The sequence below is a fragment of the Eucalyptus grandis genome, chromosome 10 (genome assembly GCF_016545825.1).
Source record: "Eucalyptus grandis isolate ANBG69807.140 chromosome 10, ASM1654582v1, whole genome shotgun sequence".
Taxonomy (NCBI): Eukaryota; Viridiplantae; Streptophyta; class Magnoliopsida; order Myrtales; family Myrtaceae; genus Eucalyptus; species Eucalyptus grandis.
In genome coordinates this window covers 23,778,784-23,803,134 of record NC_052621.1, presented here as the reverse complement: position 1 = coordinate 23,803,134, position 24,351 = coordinate 23,778,784, and the positions used below count along the sequence as shown (strand labels likewise).

At 40.4% G+C, this 24,351-nt stretch overlaps 2 protein-coding genes across 12 annotated transcripts; both read left to right on the top strand.

Moving 5' to 3' along the window:
- The first annotated feature begins 3,690 nt into the window (after positions 1–3,690).
- On the top strand, positions 3,691–16,594 carry LOC104422327 (nuclear pore complex protein NUP214). Of its 11 annotated transcripts, none has more exons than XM_010034622.3 (9): positions 3,698–4,006; positions 4,088–4,295; positions 5,951–6,112; positions 8,025–8,168; positions 9,682–9,806; positions 10,616–10,728; positions 11,239–11,378; positions 11,928–12,085; positions 12,212–16,594. In XM_010034622.3, the coding sequence occupies exons 3-9, from the start codon at positions 6,094–6,096 to the stop codon at positions 12,227–12,229; spliced, it is 717 nt and encodes a 238-aa protein (XP_010032924.1). In that variant the 5' UTR covers positions 3,698–4,006; positions 4,088–4,295; positions 5,951–6,093; the 3' UTR covers positions 12,230–16,594. The 11 variants fall into 11 exon arrangements, 4 of the variants coding, with proteins under 4 accessions (XP_039159909.1, XP_010032924.1, XP_039159908.1 ...); XR_005547141.1 differs by lacking the exons at positions 3,698–4,006; positions 4,088–4,295 and adding an exon at positions 5,187–5,797 and having other exon boundaries at positions 12,212–12,611; positions 16,085–16,594; XR_005547140.1 differs by lacking the exons at positions 3,698–4,006; positions 4,088–4,295 and adding an exon at positions 5,187–5,797 and having other exon boundaries at positions 12,212–12,611; positions 15,747–16,594.
- A 2,349-nt stretch (positions 16,595–18,943) lies between these two features.
- Positions 18,944–23,182, top strand: LOC120288671 (eugenol synthase 1-like). The gene is made up of 5 exons (XM_039302748.1): positions 18,944–19,215; positions 19,543–19,677; positions 21,603–21,831; positions 22,438–22,641; positions 22,873–23,182. The coding sequence occupies exons 1-5, from the start codon at positions 19,021–19,023 to the stop codon at positions 23,070–23,072; spliced, it is 963 nt and encodes a 320-aa protein (XP_039158682.1). The 5' UTR covers positions 18,944–19,020; the 3' UTR covers positions 23,073–23,182.
- The last annotated feature ends 1,169 nt before the right edge of the window (positions 23,183–24,351 follow it).

The window sequence follows — 24,351 nt, the reverse complement described above, 5'->3', positions numbered from 1 at the left end:
GGAGCCCACGACACGTCATCTCCCGAGGATAGGCTGCTCGTTCAATCGGTCGCATCCTCCATCGACGGTGGGGTCTGACACGTCACGCCATTAACCGAGTCTCGAGCGCGCGCAAAGTCACGAGTTGCGAACTCGCGAACGACTCAGCTCACCGCCCGGGTTCCCGCCGTCGCACGTGCCTGTTGTTTCACACGCGTTGAAAAATGATTTCGACGGCAAAAAAATAAGAAGAGAATAGAAAACTGAAAATTAATTTTTGATGAGGAATAATGATATGATTTTGCTCAAATATTAGCCGAAAGTGCATATCGAAATTACTCTCTTTCCTAACGTAGAGCCATGCATGTAATTGGCAAACCTTAACAATATATAGCTGGTTATGTTTTAAATGCGATTTAAAGTTATTCAGTTGAAGGGTTTTTATTTTTCATGAGCTAGATATTCAATTGAATTAGGTAAATCATTAACATTTTCCCTTTTATTCATATGAGACTTGATAAATTAAGTTGTAACTCAACAATTGTATCAATGACATCAATCTCATCGAACACGAAATTAATTAATTATCAAATAACAAGTTAATCTCACGGTATTTTGATAAATTTGGTAGGCCATTTTTTTTTCCCAAAATCGAGCAGACGCGATCTTGCACGGGCAACGACCGCGTTCCCCGGCATGCTTCGCGATTAGGTGGGTACCGATTCAACATAATGTATGTTTGGTAGAGAGAAATTGCGGGTGATGTGTTTTTGATAGTGACGTCTCCCGGGACAAATATGACGTCAGATTGACAGGGCTGACTTTTCCAATTTTTCTCTTTCTTAGGTTTGATTTGACAAAAGCTGTTGGTGGTGCTACTGCCACGTGGACGGCGGACGTTTAGATGAGCAGGGCAGGCTTTTTGGACGTTGATTTTCAGCATTGCAAATGGCAGCCGTTGATTGAGGGGCGAGTCAATTAGAGAGAGAGGATTTATTTCCACTTTCACATGAGTGGTTTTGGATCCACTTTGTTGAGTGGACAATCGATGGGTTGGGATCTAGCCTTCGGCTTTATTACACGAGAATTGTCTCGCCAATTTTGATATGTTGCATGTAAAATAAAAAATTTTATTTTCTTTGAAAATGTCGAGAATAAGAATTAGATCATCCCTCGATTTCAGTTTCTTTTATGGCTCACCACTAAGAGACGTTTGCCTACCCAGGCTTTTTTCCTCTCTCATGGAAGAATTGACTATTCGGTATGCACCTTTTGCAATTCTCAGCCGGACTCAATTGACCACTTGTACTTTGACTGCAATTTTCCAGCAACTTTAGTTTACTTCTAGGCTACCGGATGCAATTTACCGTGGAGAAATGGCACCTGGGAAGAAAACCTTGATTGGGCCCGGAGGTTCCTTGCTGGTAAGGACTTCTTTCATAGTCTCTTTCGGTATTCCTTTGGTGCTCTGTGCTATCTTATTTGGAAGAAAAGAAATGCCATGATTTTCCGAGGGGATTCGTTGGATATTCCCAATTTCAAGAACTGTTTGATTAGGATGGTTAAGGAAAAGACCCTTACTTATAGAGATGTGCCTGACACTCCAAGGAATCGGCGCCTCCAGAGAGGTTGGGGATTCGACCCAGCCATCTTTGTGTAAGACTACAGTTCTTTTGTTCTTCCATTTTGCTTCCTTTTGATCCCTGTCTCGGTCGCTTCTGGCCTTTGTGTTCCTGCCTTGCACAATTGCTTCATGGCCGTCCTTGGAGGTTTATGGTTGAAGCTGGTGGATGGGTAGTTCTACATGTCCTGCCTTGCGCTCTTCCCCTTCACTTCCCTAGCGTCCTTGGTGGTTACGTGGCCAAGTTTTTGGCTGGGCAGAGTTTGTTATAGTTAGTGCTTTTGCCTTTTATGGCTTTTACGCGGCTCCCTTCCACTCTTGTGCTTGCATCTAGAGTGTAAGCTTTTGGTGCCCTTTTTTGTTCTTTTGTCCTAAGCTATCAATATATTCTTACCTTTACCAAAAAAAAAAAAGAATTAGATCAATATATTACGAGTCATGACCTACTGCATGTGAGACTATATATGCTCATTTTGCTGTGAAATGGACTTGATGTTAATGTCATAAGTCAAGTGATGGGTTAAAGAACTATGAATTGGGACGGTGAAACATAGTCCCATTAATTATGGATTTGAACATTATTCATTTTAAAAGAATTTTGATTGGTTTTTGAGAGATTTTGCATAATTGAGGGGAACCCAGAGCGCCAAAACTTCTACTGATCCAATAATAATAATAATAAATCAACATTTTAATATGTTATTTGTGTTAGATAAAAGGACCTGATTATATAAAATGGGCAATTTAGAAGGCTCGGTTGAGCAAAATAGAAAGATGGAGGATCAAATAACACTGAAAGCCAGAATTAGAGGGATTAGAAGATGCGGTTGGGCCAAAATTAGACCCTATCACAATCGGTGAAGTTGACTTGAGAAGGGGCCTAAGTGATGTTAGGTTATAGGCAGCCAAATTTTTTTTGTGATGCGCTGGACTTGGGGCTATTTATAGATCTTCTCAAGGCCTTTCTTTTTGGCCCACCATTTTCTGAGCGTTTCAATTCTGACCCTGGCCTTGATCTTTATTGTTTGGGATACATTTACTAAAAATTTTAAAACTTATAACGAAAGTGCATTTTGATTATAAATTTTGTAAAATATGCAATTGAGTAATAAAAATTATCAAATTTGTACGATCGAGTTCTCCCGTTAACTCCATCTAACTTGGCTAATGGAAAATGCTGATGTAACTAAAACACAAAGCATAAGACTAAAACGACATTGTTTTGGTCTAAATATAATTTTAATACAAAATTTATTTAGATTAAGTAAAAACTAAGCTAATTTTTTTTTAATTTTAAAAAACAAAAGAAGAAGAAAAGCAAGCGGCGAGGGCACCGCCGCCACCGCCCCACCAACCCTCGCAGATGGTAGGCAAGGGCCAGTCGATCTAAGGGAGAGTTAATCAAATTTGGACCAAAACAATGTCATTTTAGCCTTATGTTTTGTGTGTTAGCCATGTTATTACCATGTAGAAGAGAGAAAATATTAACTCATATTGGCATTTTTTGTCAACAAAGCTAGATGGAATTAACGAAATGACTCAATTACACTATATTGACAAATTTTAGGATCCAATTATACTTTTGTAATAAGTTTTAAAACTTTTAGTGAACATATCCCTTATTTTTTCTATCCATATACTGAATTACTTGTGGTGCCTGGTGTTGAACTTGCATTTGGATTCTACAAAAATGGGGCGAAAAATCTGAAAACCATTGAAATAAAGGACTTGTTTAGAGACCTTGCCTCTTGAGTCTCGTGTAATTATGGTGGTCAGCCTTCGTTTGATTTTGAGTTGTCCATTCCAAGTCTCGTCACCTCCTTTTTTCTGACTTTGTATGTTATTTATGTCAGGAACATATCGTGAGATAGAAAAATTTACAAACACGTCGGTTTTTTGGCCACGGTGGGGCGGTGCTCAAGGATGACGGCGGCGGCGGAGATAGCTAAGCAGATAGCTAAGCCCAGGCGGAGCGGAGGTTGAGGAGAGAAAAGTTAATTTTTTAATTTCCATGTCAGTACGTGTCAGGATCTAAATAGATATCAGCAAATAAGCACACATGTCATGACGTGGGCTTGCGAACCACTGAATATTTTTTCCCTCGCACACCGTCTTCATCTCCTCCAACTATAAGCTGAACGTAATCCTCCGAGCTCAGCCATCCTCACCGAAACTCCGGTCTCCAGCCATGGCCCCGACGTTTGAGGTGAAGGACGAGGTCGAGGGAGAGCACGTGGAGGCCTCCGATTTCTTCTATGACTGCATCGGCGAGCCGGTCCCGGTCAGGCCCACTGGCGGCGGCGGCGGCGGTCCCGAGCTCTACGACCCTGGCTGCCTCCCGTCCCAGCCGCTCGCAGTCTCCGAGCGGTTCCGGCTCGTCTTCGTGGCCCACCCCTCCGTTGAGTTGTAGATCTCAATGCGTCCGCTCAAATTGATCGTCCGTGGCGGCGCGTTTTCGGTGCTAATAATCGTGTTCCCATTTCGTAGGATTCTGTGTCGCGAGGACCGGGGATGTGGCGGAGGCCGCGAAGGAGATGAAGGAGAAGGGGAGCCGATCTTCCGTGCTGGAACTCAGCGTCGTGGACGTACCTCTGGGGCGGTCGGCTTGCTCTGGCTTTCTCCCGATTCTTCCACACTTGCGGCTTCTGTTGGGGGAACTGTCAACTTCTTCTCAGTCGATTCGCTTCTCAATAAGGTCAGTTCAAGTCTCCTTTCCTGAGATCATGCTTTGTGTTTATCTGAGAACAAGGCTTGGAACTTTTGGGGCCGGAATTCCTTTTCCAGTTACACTCCCTAGTCCCTACGTGTGGAGATTCTTTATAAAAAGGTTGAGTTTTTCTCGTCATGTTGTGATTCTTTTCTGAGCATTTTCATCGAGAATTCTTGGAAGAAGCTGACCGATTGGCAAGTGATGCCTATTTTGTTACGTTCGGTTGAGATTGGGAATGGGTATAGCTGGCCCTACGTTTTGGACATTTTCCTGTATATATGCTCTTTTGGCTTCTGGGAATTGAGATATCTCTAGTTACGTGCGCTTTCTTTTGGTATCTGCAAACGACTGTCGGTGCAAGTTATCCGTAATAAAGCCGGAGTTATGAACCAAAATGAAGTAGGTGGACAGTATCCTCCCTTTGTAATGAGTAACAGTCCTATAGATGTGGAGGCCTAGTTGAATTTTATTATCCTGGTCTAGCTGGAGCCTCATTTTGTGGGCACATAGACTAATGTACAAAATTGGTAATTCATCTGATTTATTCTTACATCAACAATTTCCGACTTTTGTGCATTTATGTACTGCACATGTATGAAAATCTAAACCATATTTTGAAACAGGCCGTGATCGTTTGCAATTTGCATTTTTATCCCCTTATTCATCTTTATTCTCCGTAAGGCTTTGCATGCGAAGTATTTGCTAGGCTAGTACATATATTGATTTAACACAAAGTAATTGAAACACTTTGACAAAAGGCCCGTTTGATTTAAAAGGAGCTTTGGAATTTTTTTTTTGCGTTTGGCAAATCAACTTTCAAAAATATTTGCCAAATGTGAGTATTGCCAAAAGCTGAATGCTAGGAGAGGTGTTCATTTTCTCTTCCCCCTTCGTCTTCTTCTCGTCTTCTTCTTCCTTGTTCATCTTCTTCTTCCCCGCCCATCGGGCTTCTCCGGCAGCCGCCACCGCCGCCTGAGGGTCGCGCGTCCCCGGTAACCACCGCCTGGGGGTGGAGCGACCCGCGACCCAGGCGGCGTCGCCTGTCGCCTCCTGGGTCGCGCGGACCTCAGGCGCCTGAGGTCGCAGAAGCCAGATCTGGCCGTCCGGCGGCCAGACCGCCAGATCTGGCGGCCTGAGGTCGCGCGGACCCAGGCGGCGTGGATCGCGCGGACCTCAGGCGGCGTCGCCTGGCGCGCGCGGACCCCAGGCGACGCCGCCTGAGGTCGCGCCTCCAGCGGCGTCGCCTGAGGTCACGACCTGGATTTGATTTTCAGATTTAAAAATAAAAATAAAAATAAAAGCAAAAGCCCATTACAAATGTTAATTTTGCCAAATGGCTAAACACCTTTCAATGCTATTTGAGACTGCAATTTATCAAACGGTGTAACATTTCAGAAAACCTTCTTTACCTCAAAGTATTTGCATTATCCCAAGGCATTTCCCCAAAGCCAAATCAAATGGGCCCAGAGAAAGCTTCCTCTTATTCGGTAACATCATGTGCAGTTACTAACATCATGCATTTCAAATTATATTGGATGGAATTATGTTGTCTTTGACTTTTGTTCTTCTTTCATAAAGGAGTAATACATATATGCTATCTGACATGGGTTTGCTTCTAATTGAGCTCTTCAATCGTGCAGGAGCAACTACCTTTTTTTTCCTGCTCAATTGATGAAGAAAGTTCTGTAAAGGACATGAAGTGGCTAAAGAAGAGACAAAATTCATACATTCTTCTGACAAGTCACGGGAACCTCTATCTTGGGAGCATTGATGGACCTTTAAAATGGATAATGTTGATGCAGGTACGCATTTAAAAATCAAGAACTTCTTTACTTAGGCTCTGCATCTTATGAGTGGTAGTTTAAAAAAAGTTTGTTTTGTAGAGACTTTGTTGCTTGTCACCCTTGATGTCCACGTTTCTTCTCTATTGTGGCATCAATTCATGCTCGAGAACATGGACTCTGTTTCAATTTGTGTCCTTTTCTTCCCTTGAGTTTGAAAGACTAACATATATACTGCTTATTATTTGGATTTAGGAGGATAAACTGAACTGTAGATATTATGAGAGCTGGTGCATCAGTAGAGCATTAATGAAAGTTTGAAAGTTCCACCTAATAGCTTTGCTTGTGTGGCCGATAGAGTTGATGTGAAGATTGCACTTACTCTTTTTCTAATAAATTAGCATGCTGTCTTTATTTGTATTGTGTGCTTATGGGAGATTGTTTAATCAGGAAAGCTATCTGATCCAAGAAAGTTGGGTGCTGAAAGTTCCATGAGAAGATCAAACGCAGTCGATCGTTTTTCATAGATAATAAAGGATATTATTGAGGAAAACATGGTGGATTGTTGATTGTTCTGACATTGCAGTATATCAAAATGACCTCTGGAGTGAATCTTGCTTTGGCTTTCACAAAATATTCTTGTAGAAGAGTGCCTTAACCATATTTTTTTTTTATCTTGTTTGGTGAAATTCTTTCTGTTTAGTGTCTGCAATGCTGTTTTATGTTGTATTACTTATTATTGTCCATTTGCATTGTGATTTGGTTTGATTTTTAAGGTTTTTGTATCAATTCATGCTAAAAAAAAAGAGACTATCTCACCGTGTCCTTTATCCCCTTGGCTTGGAGAGACCAACTTAGCTATTGCTGATTATTTGATTTTGGATAAACTAAATTATACATATTACCAATACTGTTGCATCTGTTGAGCCTTGACTTGAAAGTACAATTGAATAGCTTTTCTTACTTACAGAGTTGACGTGAAGCTCGCGTTCAGATTTTCTATAAATTTAGCACGCCGTTTCCATTTCTATCCTTTGATTATGGAGAGCATTCACCTGTGATGGCTACCTGATCCAACAAAGTATGCTGCTGAAAGTTCCATAATTGGATTAAACATAGTGTTTTGTTGATCAGTGTATTTGCCTACACTGTGATGAGCTCTGGAATGAATCTTGCTGTGTTTCACAAAGTATCCTTGTAAAGTACCTTAACCATTAAGTATTGTCTAGTTTGGTAAAGTCCTTTCTGTTTACTTCCTGCACGCTACTTTATGCCATATTACTTATTTGTTGCACGATAATGCCGCCCGTTTTGTGGTTATTTTAGTATCAATTCATGCTCAAGAACATGGACTCTATTTTAATGTGTCATTTTCTCTCTGAGTTTGAGAGACCAACTTATCTAGTGCTGAATATTTGAATTTCAGAGGATGAACTGAAGAATACGTATTATGAATGCTGGTTCATCTGTTGATCTCTGATTAAATTTGAAATTTCCATGAAATAGCTTTTTTTATGTGGCAGGAAGAATTAACGTGAAGCTTGCGCTTAGCTTTCTCTTAGCATGCTGTCTTCATTTACATTGTGTGGTCATGGGAGATTGTTCAAATCTTGATTGTTATCTGATACAAGAAAATTTCTTGCTGATAGTTCCACAATTGGATCAAATGTACAAACTTTCATCATTCTATTACTTTTTCATACTACAGTGAGCTCTGGAACGAACTTTTCTCTGGCTTTCACAATGTATGCTATTAGAGTACTTTAACCATCATGTTTTGTTTAGTTTGGTAAAGTTCTTCCTGTTTACTTTAATGTTGCTTTATGGCGTAGTAATTATTTGTTTGGACAGTAATGCCTTAAAACAAACATAAAAAATTAGCGTAGTCATTCTCGTTATTCTTCATTCTCTGTTTACGCCTTTCTCCTTTTAGTTGACTGCAGTGCAAAAGATGATTATATTGCTGTGGCGAGGGATAACAGCCTAAGCATTCTTTCATCCAAATTAAATGAGAGGTTGCACATCGCATTGTCACTCCAACCATGGACAGGGGAGCCTAATGACTTTAGTGTGAAAGGTACATTGGCTCTGATGTTCAAATTCAGATGTTTGTGTCTGGAATTTTTGCTCATAGTTTGTTATCTGAAGGCATACCTTCCTGTAACCCTGAGCAAGAGGTTAGTTGGAAGATGATCATTCATGCTGTTATCTTTCACCGAGGCTAAATTTTGGATAAATAATATGGTTCAGATAAAGTTTGCTCCATGTTTGCATGAGCAAGGGTTTTTTATTTTTATTTTTCATATATGCATTCTGCTCACACTTGAATTCTTTCTAAAGAATAACTTTGGTCTTTAAGGTTTTGTGGGATGCTAGACCAAACTAGGAAAAGGTGCAATAGGAGTTCTTTTGCCAAATTCACTTTCTGACGAATGGTATTCGGGTTCTATGTTCCATGTAGATGATTCTAGACAGTGAAATTTGAACCAACATGTTCCCATATCATCTTGACAGAATGTTCAGCATATTTTTTTAATGATGTGATGCCATCATCTGCAGATGTCAGATCATTGTCACTTAGGATTTCATAACCAGGTAAACAGCGGCAGTTAGAATTACTTTTACCATCATTTGTCTATCGGCAAGGCCCTTCCCATATTTTGTAGATATTACTACTTGGTGGGCCTAGAAGGAGGGAAAAGCAGAATATATGACTGCATGGACAACAGTTTTTTAGTCTGTAATGAAACCAAGGGACCGGATATGATGCAACATTGGAGCTTTTAGAAAACACAGGGATCTCTTATTGTAGATGGATGAGCGGGATAACTTGTTATGTCCTTAAAGCATCTACAGGCAATCTGCACTACCAAAATGTTTCGGTGACTACATATCAAAATCCTCTCTACAAGAAATGAATTTAGCTATCTTAATTAGATTAAATAACAATTATTTCTCAGTGTCCAAGTTGTCCGGCTTCTAGGGTTATTAGTGTCTTTCATGATACAGAGATTATCTGAATTTTTGCTTGGTTAATTTCTCACCATTGCCGAGAAAGCAAAATTTTGACATTGTTTCATGGGTTTGTGTAGAATCTCTTTTGTTTCTGGCGATTCCATCTCTTAAAAGAAAAATCTTGGCTGTCAAAAATATGCTTGAAGTAATGGCCTTCTCCAAATGCAAACCCAAGTGAGAATATCAATTTATGTGTTCATCACTTATCAAAGAAAACATTTACCCCCCAAAAAAAGCTGTTGTGCGCATCATGTCATTATGTCACATGCAGTACTTCTCTTCAGGTTACTTTAGAAAGCAGGTTGTAAATTTGACCTGGGTCAAGACTTGTCAGCAGGACTTGCTCTTCAGAAGGTCAATTGCCAATTACTTAATGACTACGTTAAATTGTATCTATCGCTTTCATTTGGTCAAGCTTAGCTTCTGTTATTCTTTGTTGGTATTATATTTAATAAGTATGGAAGAATAGATTTATATGCTCTCTAGTTTGATTATACCCTAAGATTTGAGGTCTAGTTATCTTCCCACCTTGTTAATATCTGCAATACTGAAAATTTCTTGTACCATGTTGTCAGTGGATTCTCTCAGGTGGGTTCGTCGCGATTGCATCGTTCTAGGGTGCTTTCAACTTACCTCAGATGGCATGGAGGAGAGTTATCTTTTGCAAGTGATCAGGACAAGAGATGGCGAGTTTTTTCTTGTGAGTGAAACAATTATTGACACAGTTTTCACTATCAATTGTTTAATTTTTTAAAAATATATGGCAAATATTATTAGTGTTATTTTTTTCATCATCATCGTCGTCGTCATCATTAAGCAGCAAGAGAGGTTAATGAGCAACCTCCTTTAGTAACTAGAAAAATTAAATTGTATACTCAACAATTAACAAGTGATTTTTCTGAACTTGATTTCAGTATGATTATATGGTAATTGGCTTGGAATTGAAGTAGTTTCAGTATTTACTTACTAGATCTGGTTGCACTGATCTTCATGGTCCCTCGATTACCTTGTCGTCTTGTATTGTAAATTCTTGCTGTGATGGTTTCCAAATTCCTCCTGTAATTAAATTGTTTCCTGTGGAATCCTGTGACATAGTTATTTTTTTCTTGTGCCATACTTAAAATTTATGTTCTAATCAAAATTTTATCGTCCCAAGATGTCATTGGTGACAAAAGAGAAGTTTTTGGTGCACTTGGTATTGGGTGATACAAAGTTTCTACAAATATTTAAACGAGTCCATGGCTGCTAGATGTTGCAACTAGGATTTGAAGGAGAGGGCATATTCCTATGTCTCAATAGTTTTCCATTTTCCTTTGATGACATGCAAATGATGGCTTGCTGTTTGTTATATGTGTAGCAACATACTTGAATGTGGGGATGCTGATCCCGTTGAATGGCATCCTCAGGACTGTGTCCAAAAATTTAAATTTACAAACCACCTTTGTTCATTCTGATTATGTGGCAATATGATGGTTTCATTAATTATTTTGGTAATATTCATTTATGTAGGCTTCTTCTAAGGCAGTACTGCAGTCCTTTTGTGATGTTTTCCCTGGAATTGTGGATGATATTATTCCTGCAGGATGTGGGCCGCATCTGTTCTTCAGCTATTTGGAACAATGGTAATGTCCTAATTTTTACTCTCTCCATATTTTTTATTCTTTCATCTGTCATTGAAATTCTGATTGCTTGCATTCCTTAGTATATCTTGTTTGAGAGAGTTATAATTATAGAATATTTCAAAAAAAAAAAAAAAAAAATTTGGGACTTGTGGCCATTTAATATGTGATTTTTGATCTCTCGTGTCTGGTGCAAAGCCCTGATTATGGTCTAATTATCTCACTTGATCCTTGTTGAGGTCCGTCATGGAAATAACCCAATTGGCAAATTATCTTGAGTTACATGCCTGTTTGCAAATTTGAACTTCTTGCTTTGGTTCTAATAGCACATTGATCTCATGAGAAAGTTAAACGGACAGATTTCCTCTTTTTTCCTACTTATGTATAGATATTTGACTTTTGATGATACCGTCAGAGATTAGCTACTTCACTTTTTCCTTCTGCAGTATCCACGGAAATGATCTTGCATAGCAGATAAAGGCTAACCTCTTTTCTTCTTCTCTATAATTTCAGCAAGCTTGCAATTGCAGATAACAGAAAAAATGCGGACCAGCACATTATTCTGTTCAGTTGGTCACTTGGTGAGGAGAGGAATGAAGCAGTACTTGTTGATATTGATCGAGATAACTGGCTTCCAAGAATTGAGCTTCAAGGTACATGAGGTTATAGTTAATAGATGGACTTATATATTGACTTGCAGAAATTTGTAATCATTTTCATTTAATACATTATTTGCTAGTTAATCTATGTTTGCATTCATTTTTCGGGAAGATTAGATATGAACTCTGTCCGTTCCTTATCAAAGTTCTGAAAGTGCTAATGTTCTCACGAGGATGAGATAACTACATGTTCTTGCGCTTATGCAATTTCTACTGTTTCAAGTATTTCTGGTTCATATTCTTGTTGATCAGACTTGGAGTGAATGGCATTAGTGGAGGATTCCTAACTGAAGCTTTTCGGAATGATTGGATTTCTCGTTTTCGAAGGTAGGTTTATGGTAGAGTAGTTGGTGCAGAATTGGAGTCAACATGGTGTATTGTAAGTTAAGAGTAGCAAAAAGAAGATGGGGCAGTGGTACATTTATCAACTTATGCAGATGACAGTCTCCTGATGCCTGTTGTTCTCTTCATGTATTTTGATCTTCTTATTTGCTGTAAGTACCAATCTGTACTGAGAAGATTTAAAAATTCAATTGTGGTCAGAAAATGGTGACGACAATTCAATCCTGGGGCTTTGCACTGACAAAGTATCCATGCATGAGAAAGTCAAAGTTCAACTTGGAGTTGAGGAACAAAAGGACCTTTCGCCATTTTGCATCCTTTTTTGTCTTTCTAGAAGGAAAGATGTTCAATGTTGCCTGGTATTCTCCTCTGCCCTCTCCTACTTGCTTTGTTGATTTTGTTGAACCTTATTAAATCTGTTGTCAACATGTTAGGCCTCTTCAACTCACTGCTGCTACAGTGCCTGATGTGTTATTTCTTTGCAGTGTTGCAGAACAAACTGATTTTCCTCGCACTGGCTGGCCGTCTGATGTGGAAGAGGATATTTCTGGAGTTGAAGCCCAAGAAGAAGTCCTCAGGTTTGGGAGAGATGATTTCACAACAGGTTTTTACAGGTCATCAAATTCAGGACATCGACACAATGGAACACAACTTACCAAAAGATCGCGAGATTGCTGTTAAAGCTGACACGAAGTCTTCTGAGTCTGCAACAGCCAGACTAATAACTAATCAAACAAAGAGGAAAGAAGCTGTAACTGGAAAATGGAATCTAAATTCATTTGCACAGCCACAAGGATCTAATGTAATTGAAAAGGCTCTGCAAGGGAGTTCGGTCAATTTATTGACCGAACAGTGGGACAAGAGAAGACCTCTCTCCTGTAGAAGGTACGAGCTGACTCTCCTGTAGAAGGTATGAGCTGACTCCTCTCCTATTCGCTTGTACCGTCTCTCTCTCTCTCCTCAGTCGCTTGCTCTCAGTCGTGGGAATGAGATGTGAAGGAAATATTTGATGGGCTCCACCAAATATTTCCTTGCAGAGGGAGTTTGGTCAATTTATTGACCAAACAATGGGACAAGACAAGACTTCTCTCTCCTGCAGGAGGAGAGAGAAATTCCGTTACGCTTCTTTCTGAAAATAAATGGAATGGTACGAGGTGACTCATCTCCTATTCACTTTAGCTTTAACAGTCTTTCTTGCTCGCTCTCTCGCTCTCCGTCTCTCGCTTTCAGTCACTCTCAGTCGTGGGAATGAGATGTGAAGGAAATATTTGGTGGGCTCCACCAAATATTTCCTTGCAGAGGGAGTTCAGTCAATTTATTGACCGAACAGTGGGACAAGACAAGTCCTCTCCAGCAAAAGGGGAGAGAAAACCCGCTATGCTTCTTTCTGAAAATAAAATCTGAAAATAAAAGGTACGAGCTGACAATTCTCTTATTCGTTTTAACTATCTCAGTCGTGGGAATGAGATGTGAAGGAAATATCTGGTGGGCTCCACCAAATATTTCCTTGCAGAGGAGTTCGGTCAATTTATTGACCAAACAGTGGGACAAGACAAGTCCTCTCCAGCAAAAGGGGAGAGAAAACCCACTATGTTTCTTTCTGAAAATAAAAGGTACGAGCTGACAATTCTCCTATTTGTTTTAACTGTCTCAGTCGTGGGAATGAGATGTGAAGGAAAGTTGTGGGAATGAGATGTGAAGGAAATATCTGGTGGGCTCCACCAAATATTTCCTTGCAGAGGGAGTTTGGTCAATTTGTTGACCGAACAGTGGGACAAGACAAGACTTCTCTCCTGCAGAAGGAGAGAGAAAATCTCTACGCTTCTTTATGAAAATAAAAGGTACGAGCTGACTCCTCCTCAGTCACTCGCTCTTAGTCTCTCACTCTCAGTCTCTGTCTCTTAGTCGTTCGCTCTCCTCAGTCGCTTTCTCTCCTCACTCAATCGCTCGCTCTCTCTCTTTAGTTGCCTGCTCTCAGTCACTCGCTTTCTCTCCTCCTTCATGGATGAAGTAATCGCTGCCTAGAGAGAGGAGGCGAGGTGACCATGCGCCTGGAGTTTCTAGAGTTATCGGTGGACCTATTTTGGTAGCAACTAGGCCGCCTCTTAGCATTCCATGTGGCAGCACTGTCATGCGTGCATGTCATCACACCAACTACCCAGCTGCGTTGTAAGATGGGATGGTTGTCGGCGGTTGTCATTCTGTTGATTTCTGTCACTCATTTTATTTCCTTTTTCATGTTGTTGTGGCGCGTGGAGTATCAGTACGCGGAGCTTGCCGACATGGAGGAGTGGAGGCTCCTTTTGTCGGAGCGGCTGTACGATGTCAGGAGGCTGGGCCGCCGGGGGCGATTGATATATGTGGTTCTTATCGACTGTTGGGTTCGCTAGCTTTTTCTAGGGGATGACCTGCTTTTAGAGAGAGGGTTTTAGGTTTTAATGCGTTTTACTAGATGTCCAAAGCTTGTCTCTTGCTTGGATGATGGCCGCTTCTTATTTCTTTTTAGGTTGTGAATACTCTATGCTTTGTGTAATTTGTTGGATGAGTCTAGGGAGTACAGTTTTAGATTGTGAATACTCTGTGCTTTATGTGGTTTGTAGGATGAATCTAGGGGCACAGTGAACGCAATACTTTGTGCTCTGTGTGGTTTGTGGATACTATGTGATATTCGCTTTCTGCACAAAGTATTCACCAGAAAAAAAAAGACCGTTCACTGTGCCCCCTAGACTTATCCTACAAACCGCACAAAGCACAGAGTATTCACAACCTAAAACTGTGTTTCCTAGACTCATCCTACAAACCACATAAAGTACAGAGTATTCACAACCTAAAAAGAAATAAGGAGCGGCCATCATCCAAGCAAGAGACAAGCTTTGGACATTCAGCAGAAACCGCATTAAAACCCAAAACCTTATCTCTAAAAGCAGGTCATTCTCTAGGAAAAGCTGGCGAATCCAACCGTGAACAATATGTAGAAAACTCCGGCAAGAACCGCATATATCAATCGTCTCCTGCGGCCAGCCTTCTGACATCATATAGCCGCTTGTCATCCGGCAGAATGAGCCTTTACTCCTCCATGTCGGCAAGCTTCGGGTACCGATACTTCACGCGCCGCAACAGCATGAAAAAGGAAATGGAATGGGCGGCAAAATCAACAAAACGACAACCGCCAGCAACCATCCCATCTTGCAGCGCAGTTGGGTGGGTGGTGTGATGGCCTGCATGCATGACAATGCTATCACATGGAACGCTAAGAGGTGGCCTAGCTGCTGCCATAATAGGTTCACTGATGACTCTAGAAACTTCAGGCGCATGGTCGCCTCTTCTCTCTAGGCAGCGATTGCTTTAGCCATGGAGAAGAGAGAGCGAGTGACTAAGGAAAAAGTGCGAGCGACTGATTGAGGAGAGCGAGCGATTGAGGAGACCGAGCAACTAAGATTTGAGAGTGAGTGACTGAGGAGAGCGAGTGAGAGAGACGGTTAAAACGAATAGGAGAGGAGTTAGCTCGTACCTTTTATTTTCAGACAGAAACGTAGTGGGTTTTCTCTTTCCTCCTGCACGAGAGAGGTCTTCTCTTGTCCCAAATTGACTGAATTCCCTTTGCAAGGAAATATTTGGTGGAGCCCATCAAATATTTCCTTCACATCTCATTCCCACGACTAAGAGCGAGCGAGAGAGATTGAGAGTGAGCGAGAGAGACGGTTAAAGCAAATAGGAGAGGAGTCAGCTCATTCCTTTTATTTTCAGAAAGAAGCGTAGCGGGTTTTCTCTCTCCTCTTGCAGGAGAGAGGTCTTATCTTGTCTCTCTCCTCTTGTAGGAAATATTTGGTGGAGCCCACCAAATATTTCTTTCACATCTCATTCCCACGAAAAATTTGAGTGCCATCAGGAAACTCTCTCTCCCTCCATTGAAAAATCGTTCAAGTGTCGTTATGTTCTTTGCTCTTCCTCCGACGGACAAGGGAGGCCACCATCCGACGAACCATGCTGCCTTGAATCTCTAGCTTTTGTGCTCGGCAGGTGTGGGTGGTCTCAGCTATTTCAAGCTCGGTGGTGAGCCTGTCGAGATCCTCGGTGGAGAGGGTGTATGAAGTGGTGCTAAATGCTCCATTGCCGCTTTGCTCTTTGCTCTTCCTCCGATGAACCACGCCACCTTGAATCTCCGGCTTTTGTGCTCGGCAGGTGTGGGTGGTGAGCGGGGTCTCGGCTTATTTCGAGCTCGATGCCGAGCCCGTCCAGATCCTTTTCTTTTAAATATAAGTGTTGAGTTTCTTTCTTCCTTTATTATTGCCATAAAAGGGTGTTGCACGTATTTGCCACTAATGATGCTGCACGTATTTGCCCGTCCAAATACTAAGGGTTGCGCACGAATCCGCTCGCGCGTGGCAGAGCGCGGTCTACATTTCGATCACGGAGCGGGTGAGCAGGTGAGCATCGCTGCTCAATCTCGTCTGCTGCTTCCCTCTCCACCAGCTGAGTCGCGTCGCCCTCTTCATCTAGACCTTCCTCTGCGTGCCCCTGCCTGACTCCAACTATTACTCCTATGTCTCCGACGACTCCTTCGACTTCGACGATGACGGCAGCAGCAACAGCGAAACCGCCATCTTTTACGACGACTACAGCTACAACTCGTATTCTGATTGATTGATTCAAGTGGGTTTCCTGTACAGTAATCTCCTCACCACCCAACCCTTGTTTTTGGGTTGGTCTATGTTTTGTCTCTTTTTTGTTATACAGATAGTTTCTGCGTTTTCTCTATTTCGTTCTTTTTGTAAATTTTTTTTTTTCTTGGGGAGGCTCCGGTGGAGATTTATTGTATTTATTGTGTTTTATTAATGCAGCTCAAGAGCAACTGTAGACATTTTCTATGGTTAAAACTTGTTAACTTAGTGCCCTAAAGGTGAGGGAACACAACGCATGGAAGCCAAAGGCACAAAGAACTTGACTCCCGTGCTTTAGGTGAAATATGAGTTGCTGTTAATATATGATCATCACCAGCTCAATAGTAGCCTCTGGGTTTAGTTCCTTTAAAAATCTCCAATTAAATATCCACACTTAGTACTAAGTAAAAAGACTAAATTGAATGTGATAGGAAGTGTTAGAATATTTAAACAATAAATTATTCATTCATTGATTAGCCTAAGCTTTTAGAATAGTTAGTGTGATTTCACAAATTTCACAAGACGAAAACATGGTTTATTATTTAAATATTCCATCAAAAAAATGTTACATAAACTAACAAGAGCTTAGAGAGCTAAAACTTTGATCAATCCAAAATAAACAATAAATCAACACGTTAACATGTTATCTACGTTAGGTAGAAGGACCTGATTGCGTAAAGGGGGCAATTTAGAAGGATCAGTCAAGCGAAATAGAAAGCTGGGGGATCGAATTGCACTGAAAGCGAGAATTAGAGGGACTAGAAGATGTGGTCGGGCCAAAATTAGAACCCTGTCACAATCTGTGGAGCTGACTTGAGAGGGACCTGAGGGATGTTGGGTTATAGGCAGCCATTTTTTCGCGATGGACTGGACTTGGGGCTAGATGTCCATCTTCTCAAGGCCTTTCTTCTTGGCCCACCACTTTTTGGCGTTTCGATTTTGACCCCTGCCTGGATCATTATTGTTTTTAGTCCGTCCATAAACCAAATTACTTGGGGCGTCGTGTTGAACTTGCCTTTCGGTTGTCGCAAAAATTGGGGTGAAAAATCTAAAAACCATTGAAATGAAGGACTTGTTTAGAGACCTCGCCCTTTGACTTGACTCTCGTGTAATCATGGTCATTAGCCTCCTTGTTTGAATTTGAGTTTTCCATTCCAAGTTTCATTCCCTCCTCTTTGCTGACGTTGAATGTTATTGAAGTCGGGACCATATTGTGAGATAGAAAAATTTAGAAACACGTCAGTTTTTTTGGCTCAAATAGGCTAGGTATATTTCCATTTATGGTCCCTGAATTTTTGTATCTTTATAATCAAGTCGTTGGTCTAATCAAGCCCTCAAACTTCAATAGCTAGTCCAATTAAGTCCCTCTAATTTCAAATCAATTTCATTGAACGAAATGTATGTGTTCGCTGGAATCGACACAAGTATTACGTGGAATGCTTGATTTACAGTGTTTGTGTCGAGAAATCTAATCGCTCATAGTTTGGCTATTGTCGTTGTATTTGACATTGGTTGATAGTCCATGCCCATGGTGACACAAGTTTTTCCCACTCGGTCTCGTGATGTCTTTGACTGGACATGCAACTACAATTGATTAAATTCAGAGTGGGAGGGACATTGGTTGAAAGTATGCAAAGGTTATGCAAAGGTTTAGAAACTAAAAGTGGATTTTTACCTTTTGGAGTGAGTTTGAATAATTTTTATGTCACCTATGCACACAAAAGAGCTAATCCATCTTCATAATGTAATGTTGATTGTCGAGGAAATTCAACAAATCAAAGATAGGGAGTTAGACCGCAAATACTTACAAGGTTAGAATGGATGGTTGAACATGAGTTATGGATTGGACACACAACCCAGAGATGGGGATCTGGGGGGTGGGGACACAGAAAGAGAAAGGTGCAAGAATTATTTCTTTGATTGAGAAAAGAGCTTTTTGTGCTGTGCTAACAACGACAAAATAAATAAAGAATTTTCACATCACTCGTCTTTCTCTCTCTACCAATCTTCAATTGATCACCTTTCATCTTCAATTTTTGCCCTAAATTTCACCCGATTCGGGAAATAATATGGAAATCTTAGACGTATTTGAGCAAATACGAAGTACAAAATCGTGGGTTTCAATGAAGAATGAAATTGACTTTCCTTTTATAGGAGCATCTCCATTTCTCCTCGAAGTTTTCACCAAACGGCCGTGCCGTGGACCTTTCAAGGTCCCATTTCAGGCGAGAGCGAACAGAGTCCACAACGAATGGGAAAGCTGTGTCCTCGAATTGTCCAACAGTGTCAGTCAACTTCACATGGCAGATGCCTTAATTTCTGTCCTTTACTCGATACCCAACAGTCCCTCTTTTATGTCACGTTCGAGGCCGAAGGAGGGACGATCGATTTCGGTCATCCAACGTACCGTGCCCTTTTGTATTTTTGCAATCATTGAAATTCGGGGGGAAACTCATACGGTGCGAGATAACATGATGTTTTGGGCGTAAGGGTGCATTTGTGGTAGATATAATGCAGCCGACAGGAAGAGGGAAGCCCCATCTGTCTTAAGGCATGTAAAGGGGAGTACACAAGGCCCACTCGAATGGGCGAGAGCCGAAAAGAGAGGGAGGAGAAGACGAGGGTAAGGGCTAATGGCAAGAGAGGCGGAAGTGAGCAGGATCCTCGTCTTCGGTGGCACCGGATACATTGGCAAGCACATCGTGAGGGCGAGCGTCTCTTTGGGCCACCCGACTTGCATTTACGCCCGCCCCACCGGTCCCCAGACGGGACCTTCGAACCTCAACCTCCGGCATGAGTTCCGCTCCATCAGCATCAACATCATCGAAGTATGTGTGCCTCTCTTCCTTCCTCTCTCTCTCTCTCTCTCATGTGATGGGAGCTCATTCGAATACATTCGTGTGTATGCATGGCCCTTACTATTTCTTTTTAATCAAGAGGTATGAGGGTGTGGATTCGACACGCACCTGATTATTGACAAAGGCTATGTTTTTTTTCAGTTATATTTCCGACTATTGTGCTATATGTTGTGGATATCATCACTTGCAACATATTTACAATCCATGAATCCGAAGATTAGTTGGAGGAACAGGGACAAAGCAAAACTGGCCATTAATATATATGTTTTACATTGAATTGTTGTGGCAATGAAATAGGGAGAGTTAGAGGAACATGAGAAGATTGTAGCAGCACTGAAGCAAGTGGACATAGTTATCTCCGCTTTGGCATACCCTCAAGTACTTGACCAGCTCAAGATCATCGATGCCATCATCGCCGCCGGCAACATCAAAGTAAGTTATCTCTCACCAACTTAGGAGAAAATTACCAAAACAGTTCTCAACCTATTATAATTGTGTCGGTTTAGTCCTAAAACTATTTTTTTTTTTTTTTATAGTCAATTGAGTTTTAAAATTTTTACATTTATACCAATTTAGTTCATCCAAGAGATTTTGGCCAACTGAAGTCAACATGACAGCCTGGCTAATATTAACGTGGACAAATTTTAATGATATTTTTGAATTATTTATTTAATTTTTGAATTATTTATTTATTCTCTTCTTATTTCCTTTTTTTCTTCCTTCATCTTCTTCCTCTAGCTGAATGCTAAGAGAGGAAGAAAAAAAAAGGAAAAATAATAATTAAATAATTAAATAATTACAAAATATTAAAATATTATTAAAATTATTTACGTTAGTATCAATCGCGCCTCATAGGATGGCCGACATCCATGTCCACACCGACCAGTCAAAATTTATTAGATGAAGTGAATTAGCACAAAAAAGGTTTAGAACTCAGTTGATAAAAAAAAAAATTAGAACTGAATTGAAGAATTATTTTTGTTCATACTCCCCAATCTATGAAACCCGTCATTCAATCTCTTTTACTTTTTTGACAGAGAGGTTCTTTCTGTCTTCTTTCTTAAAGTCGAATGTACCTGATTCAAGCGTATGATAAATCAATTTTGTTAAGGAGTTTGGGTGCTAAAAGACCCAAAAAAATAAAAATCTTGCTCCAATTCTTGCTTCTTAACTCCAAAAGTTTCGATCTAAGCTATCCGTGCCACCTCTCTTACTCCAAGCAGATGCAGAAAAAAGATCGCACTTTTTACTCTTCTTATTCTTATTAGAAACAAAAGAGTAGATATATCATACAGTGAATGGTCAAGGCAAAGCTAGTAGAGACTTAAATTTTTGGAATTAATGAGAAAATTCGATGCATTGAAAATCGCTTCTCTAGTGACAAGTATAAGAGTAGGTCTATCAAACCGAATGGTCGGGGCAAATCCAATAGAGGCTTAATTACTTGAAATTAATGAGAAGATTCCGTGCATTCAGATTTGCTCCCTCAGTGTTGCACGTGAGACGTCCTCAGCAATCCGATTATCACCCCCGATAGTCGATCCGTAAGAAGTCTGTTGAATATTTGTTGGTTAATACTTTTGTTATTTTATGACATAATCGGTTAAACTTAGATAAGGCGAGATATGAAATTAACGTAAAATCGGGAAAAGATGAGAAGCATGACATGCACGATTAAATGGAGATGGATGAAGTTTATCGAAGCTACAAGACAAAGAGGAAAATAGCAAAATGATGAAAGAAATTCCGTTCGCTTATTACCTTAATCATCTTTTCCCTTGCTAATTGGTCGAGCCTTCACTATATTATTTTTGAGTTAGGTCTTTACCCGTTTCAAGAAATTATGCCACTGAACACCATTCGAATTTCACCAAGAAAAAGAATGATATTATACTTGTTGACTTTAAATTGATTTTTTTTTAAAAATAAATAATTATTATCTTAAAAAACCAAGCATATCATGCTTTCCATCTCATCTTAATATGTACTTTCTCTTTTGTTGAAATACGTCAAAAATTTCAGTTTAGAATCAAAATTCTAGAAAACCTCAAAGAAGCAACATAACCTTTTTACTGTTCAAATGCCCTTGATCTAAAGAGGATAGAATTTTGTTTAAATGAGCATCCAAATATTGGCAATAGGTTAGGTAAAAATTGAGAGAAAGTATGAGATAAAATAATCGGATCACACGCTCCAAATTTAGAAATTGGCATCATCTAAAAACCTATGGGAATCGACTGTGCCGAACCTTTCGATTCGATTGATTATCATGGATATTGCATGCGCATCATCATACGTTGGAATTAATCAGATGGCATTGATGAAATCCTATTTCTTGTTATTTATATTTTCACTAGAGGTTTGTGCCGTCTGATTTCGGGTGTGAGGAGGATAAAATAACGCCACTCCCTCCATTCGAAGAGTTCTTGGAGAAGAAGAGGAAGATTAGGAGGGCCATCGAAGCTGCAAGCATTCCTTTCACCTTCATCACTGCAAACTGCTTCGCTGCATACTTCGTCAATCTCCTCCTCCATCCCCACAACCCCCATGATGAAATTGTTGTCTACGGCGATGGCGAAGCCAACGGTACTCTCTCTCTCGGCTCAGCTCGGCTCGGCTCGGGCTTGTCTAAATCCACGCGACCCATCTCTATCGAAATAATCGATCACGTGGATCCTGCTTTTACATCCCACACAATCGATGGCTGTGATTTATTTAGATCCATGGACTTTGGCCCGAGCAAATAACTCCAATGACCCTATCCTTTGTGGGACATGGACATGATGGATGGAGTCAATCCACATTGTACGAGAAAATCACAGGATCCTCTAAAGAATTTCCTAGGTCATTCACTTACGAAAGGCTCACCATTCAAAAAAGTTAGGTGATAGGTAAATAATAAAACTCCGGCCGATCTGATTTTAAATGAAGGGCTTTACTTTGAATTGAAAAGGCTGAAACTACCGAATTTATTTCGAGTGATAAGGGAGGTCCCTAAACTTTTTCACGTTGGTAATGCCACCCCTAGACATAATTTTCATGCAATTGAATTTGTGAACCATAAATTTATCTATTCATGTTTGTTTTGCCGTTTAAAAATCTGATGAAAAAAAGTTTAGAGACTTAACCTTGCCATTATCGTATGTATTTTCCATTTTTGAATATGATTGAAGATTCTATTTTTTGTGCTAGCCGTGCTAAATTACGAGGAAGACATAGGGAAGTACACGATCAAGGTGGCGAATGATCCGAGGGCGTGCAATCGGGTCGTCACTTATCGCCCGAAATCGAACATAATCTCTCAGCACCAACTGATTTCGCTGTGGGAGGAGAAAACGGGTCGGAGATTCAAGAGAGTCTGCGTGCCCGAGGAAGATCTGGTCAAGCTCTCTCAAAGTAAGCTCAAATCACTATTGTATTCTCTCCAAACCCCCTCTATTTCGCATCAATTATGATAAGGTCCTCGCCTTTATCGCAATCAATCACGATACTGCCCTGAAATTTTCTTCAAGACACCGCCGCCACCCCCGACATTAGTCGAGCCTTGGTTTTCTGTGCTTGTGCCTCATCGTGAATCGGTTCCAGAAAGGTTGCTGACGCTTCATAGTTTTTGTGTCCTTTGTTAAGCTCTGCCACCTCCAGAAAACATACCTGTCTCCATACTTCACTCCATATTCGTCAAGGGAGACCTGATGAGCTACGAGATTAAGGAAGATGATCTCGAGGCTTCAAGAATGTACCCGGAAATGCAGTTCACCACCATCGATCAGCTCCTGGACATCTTCCTCACGGATCCTCCAGAGCCAGCTAGGGCTGCTTTCGAATGAGATTATTCAGTAGGTTGAGCTCTAATAGTTAGCAGTAACAGCAGAGTGTTTTACATCATAGAAGTCTCAAAATTCAGATTAAATCGGGATGAAGCTTTTTAAGAACATCTTTAGATTCAGCTTACTTTATTATTATATTGGATTGATCCAATAGGTTATTTTTCTTGCATTCAAAACCACGGTCCAAAATTAGCTACGAAAGTAATGAGGGCACAGAACGACACCGTGTCAGCATTGGCTTTGCTGCCTTTTAGTGCCATTATTAAATTTTGTCAGCTGTGCGGAGTCTGATCTTGATGACATGTAATAGAAAAATATTTGTCATCGTACAATAATAAATAAACTAAGTATTAGAAGGGCTAGTAATTTAAAAAAAAAAAAAAAACTAGAATATCGACCGTGGAACGCACGGTCTTATCAGGCATATAAGTGAAGTTGCAATTATTATTGTGTGAAAAATCAAATTGTTTATCCAGGAAGTAAGAAATATGTTTAATGTTTTCTAGATAATATTATTGTTATTTCCGGACATAATTGGTTGAACTTAGACAAGGCAAGATATGAAATTAACTTAAAATTGAGAAAAAGTGAAAAGTATGATATGCACAGTTAAATAGAAATCAATAAAATTATGGTCGGAGCTATAAGACGAAGAGGAAAAATAGCAAAATGATGAAAGAACCTCAATTCGCTTATTACCTCAATAATTTTTTCCCTCGCTAATTGGTCAAGCTTGTGACATCTTGAAATTCGAGCCCTCTATGGGATAAATGAATGTGAACTTCGTCAATGCATTATTGGTTGATTTTACTCGGAATTGATCACTCCTGAGATACTAACCTTGAGGGGAAATGCTAATGAGGATAGAATTCGTAGGACTAAAGAACTTGACCTAGGAAAACGACTTGACCGTAAGACTTGCGTGAGGACGATCCTGTAGATAGGTAGGCCGATTTCAAGGATGACTAAAAGTCGATCCGCGGACAGAACATAATGGAACGACAGGTTATTCCGTTTACTATTATCTGTCGCGACCAAATTTTTGGGTGTGAACTACCTAGGGTTTGGTTAATGAATTGTTAAGCCTAGACTTAACACGGGTTCTCCTAAACCCATACTAATTCGCGACTTAGGTCCAAGTTCATAACATGCAAATGATTTTTTAATTAGGAGTCGCCACTAATCAGTTTACGGTAGGTCGATTAGACACCTAAGTAAAATAATGGGAGGATTATTTTACTCCTACGAATCAGAGACTCTAGGTACGGGGACTTGATTA

What these genes read in the sequence shown, in the direction of transcription:
- LOC120288671 (XM_039302748.1), top strand. Translation starts at nt 19,021, where the DNA reads ATGGCAAGAGAGGCGGAAGTGAGCAGGATCCTCGTCTTCGGTGGCACC. An exon ending in TCAGCATCAACATCATCGAA is followed by an intron (nt 19,216 to 19,542) that starts GTATGTGTGCCT and finishes GCAATGAAATAG; the next exon opens with GGAGAGTTAGAGGAACATGA. An exon ending in CGGCGATGGCGAAGCCAACG is followed by an intron (nt 21,832 to 22,437) that starts GTACTCTCTCTC and finishes TTTTTGTGCTAG; the next exon opens with CCGTGCTAAATTACGAGGAA.
- LOC104422327 (XM_010034622.3), top strand. An exon ending in TTCAGCTATTTGGAACAATG is followed by an intron (nt 10,729 to 11,238) that starts GTAATGTCCTAA and finishes CTATAATTTCAG; the next exon opens with CAAGCTTGCAATTGCAGATA. An exon ending in TCCAAGAATTGAGCTTCAAG is followed by an intron (nt 11,379 to 11,927) that starts GTACATGAGGTT and finishes AATTGTGGTCAG; the next exon opens with AAAATGGTGACGACAATTCA.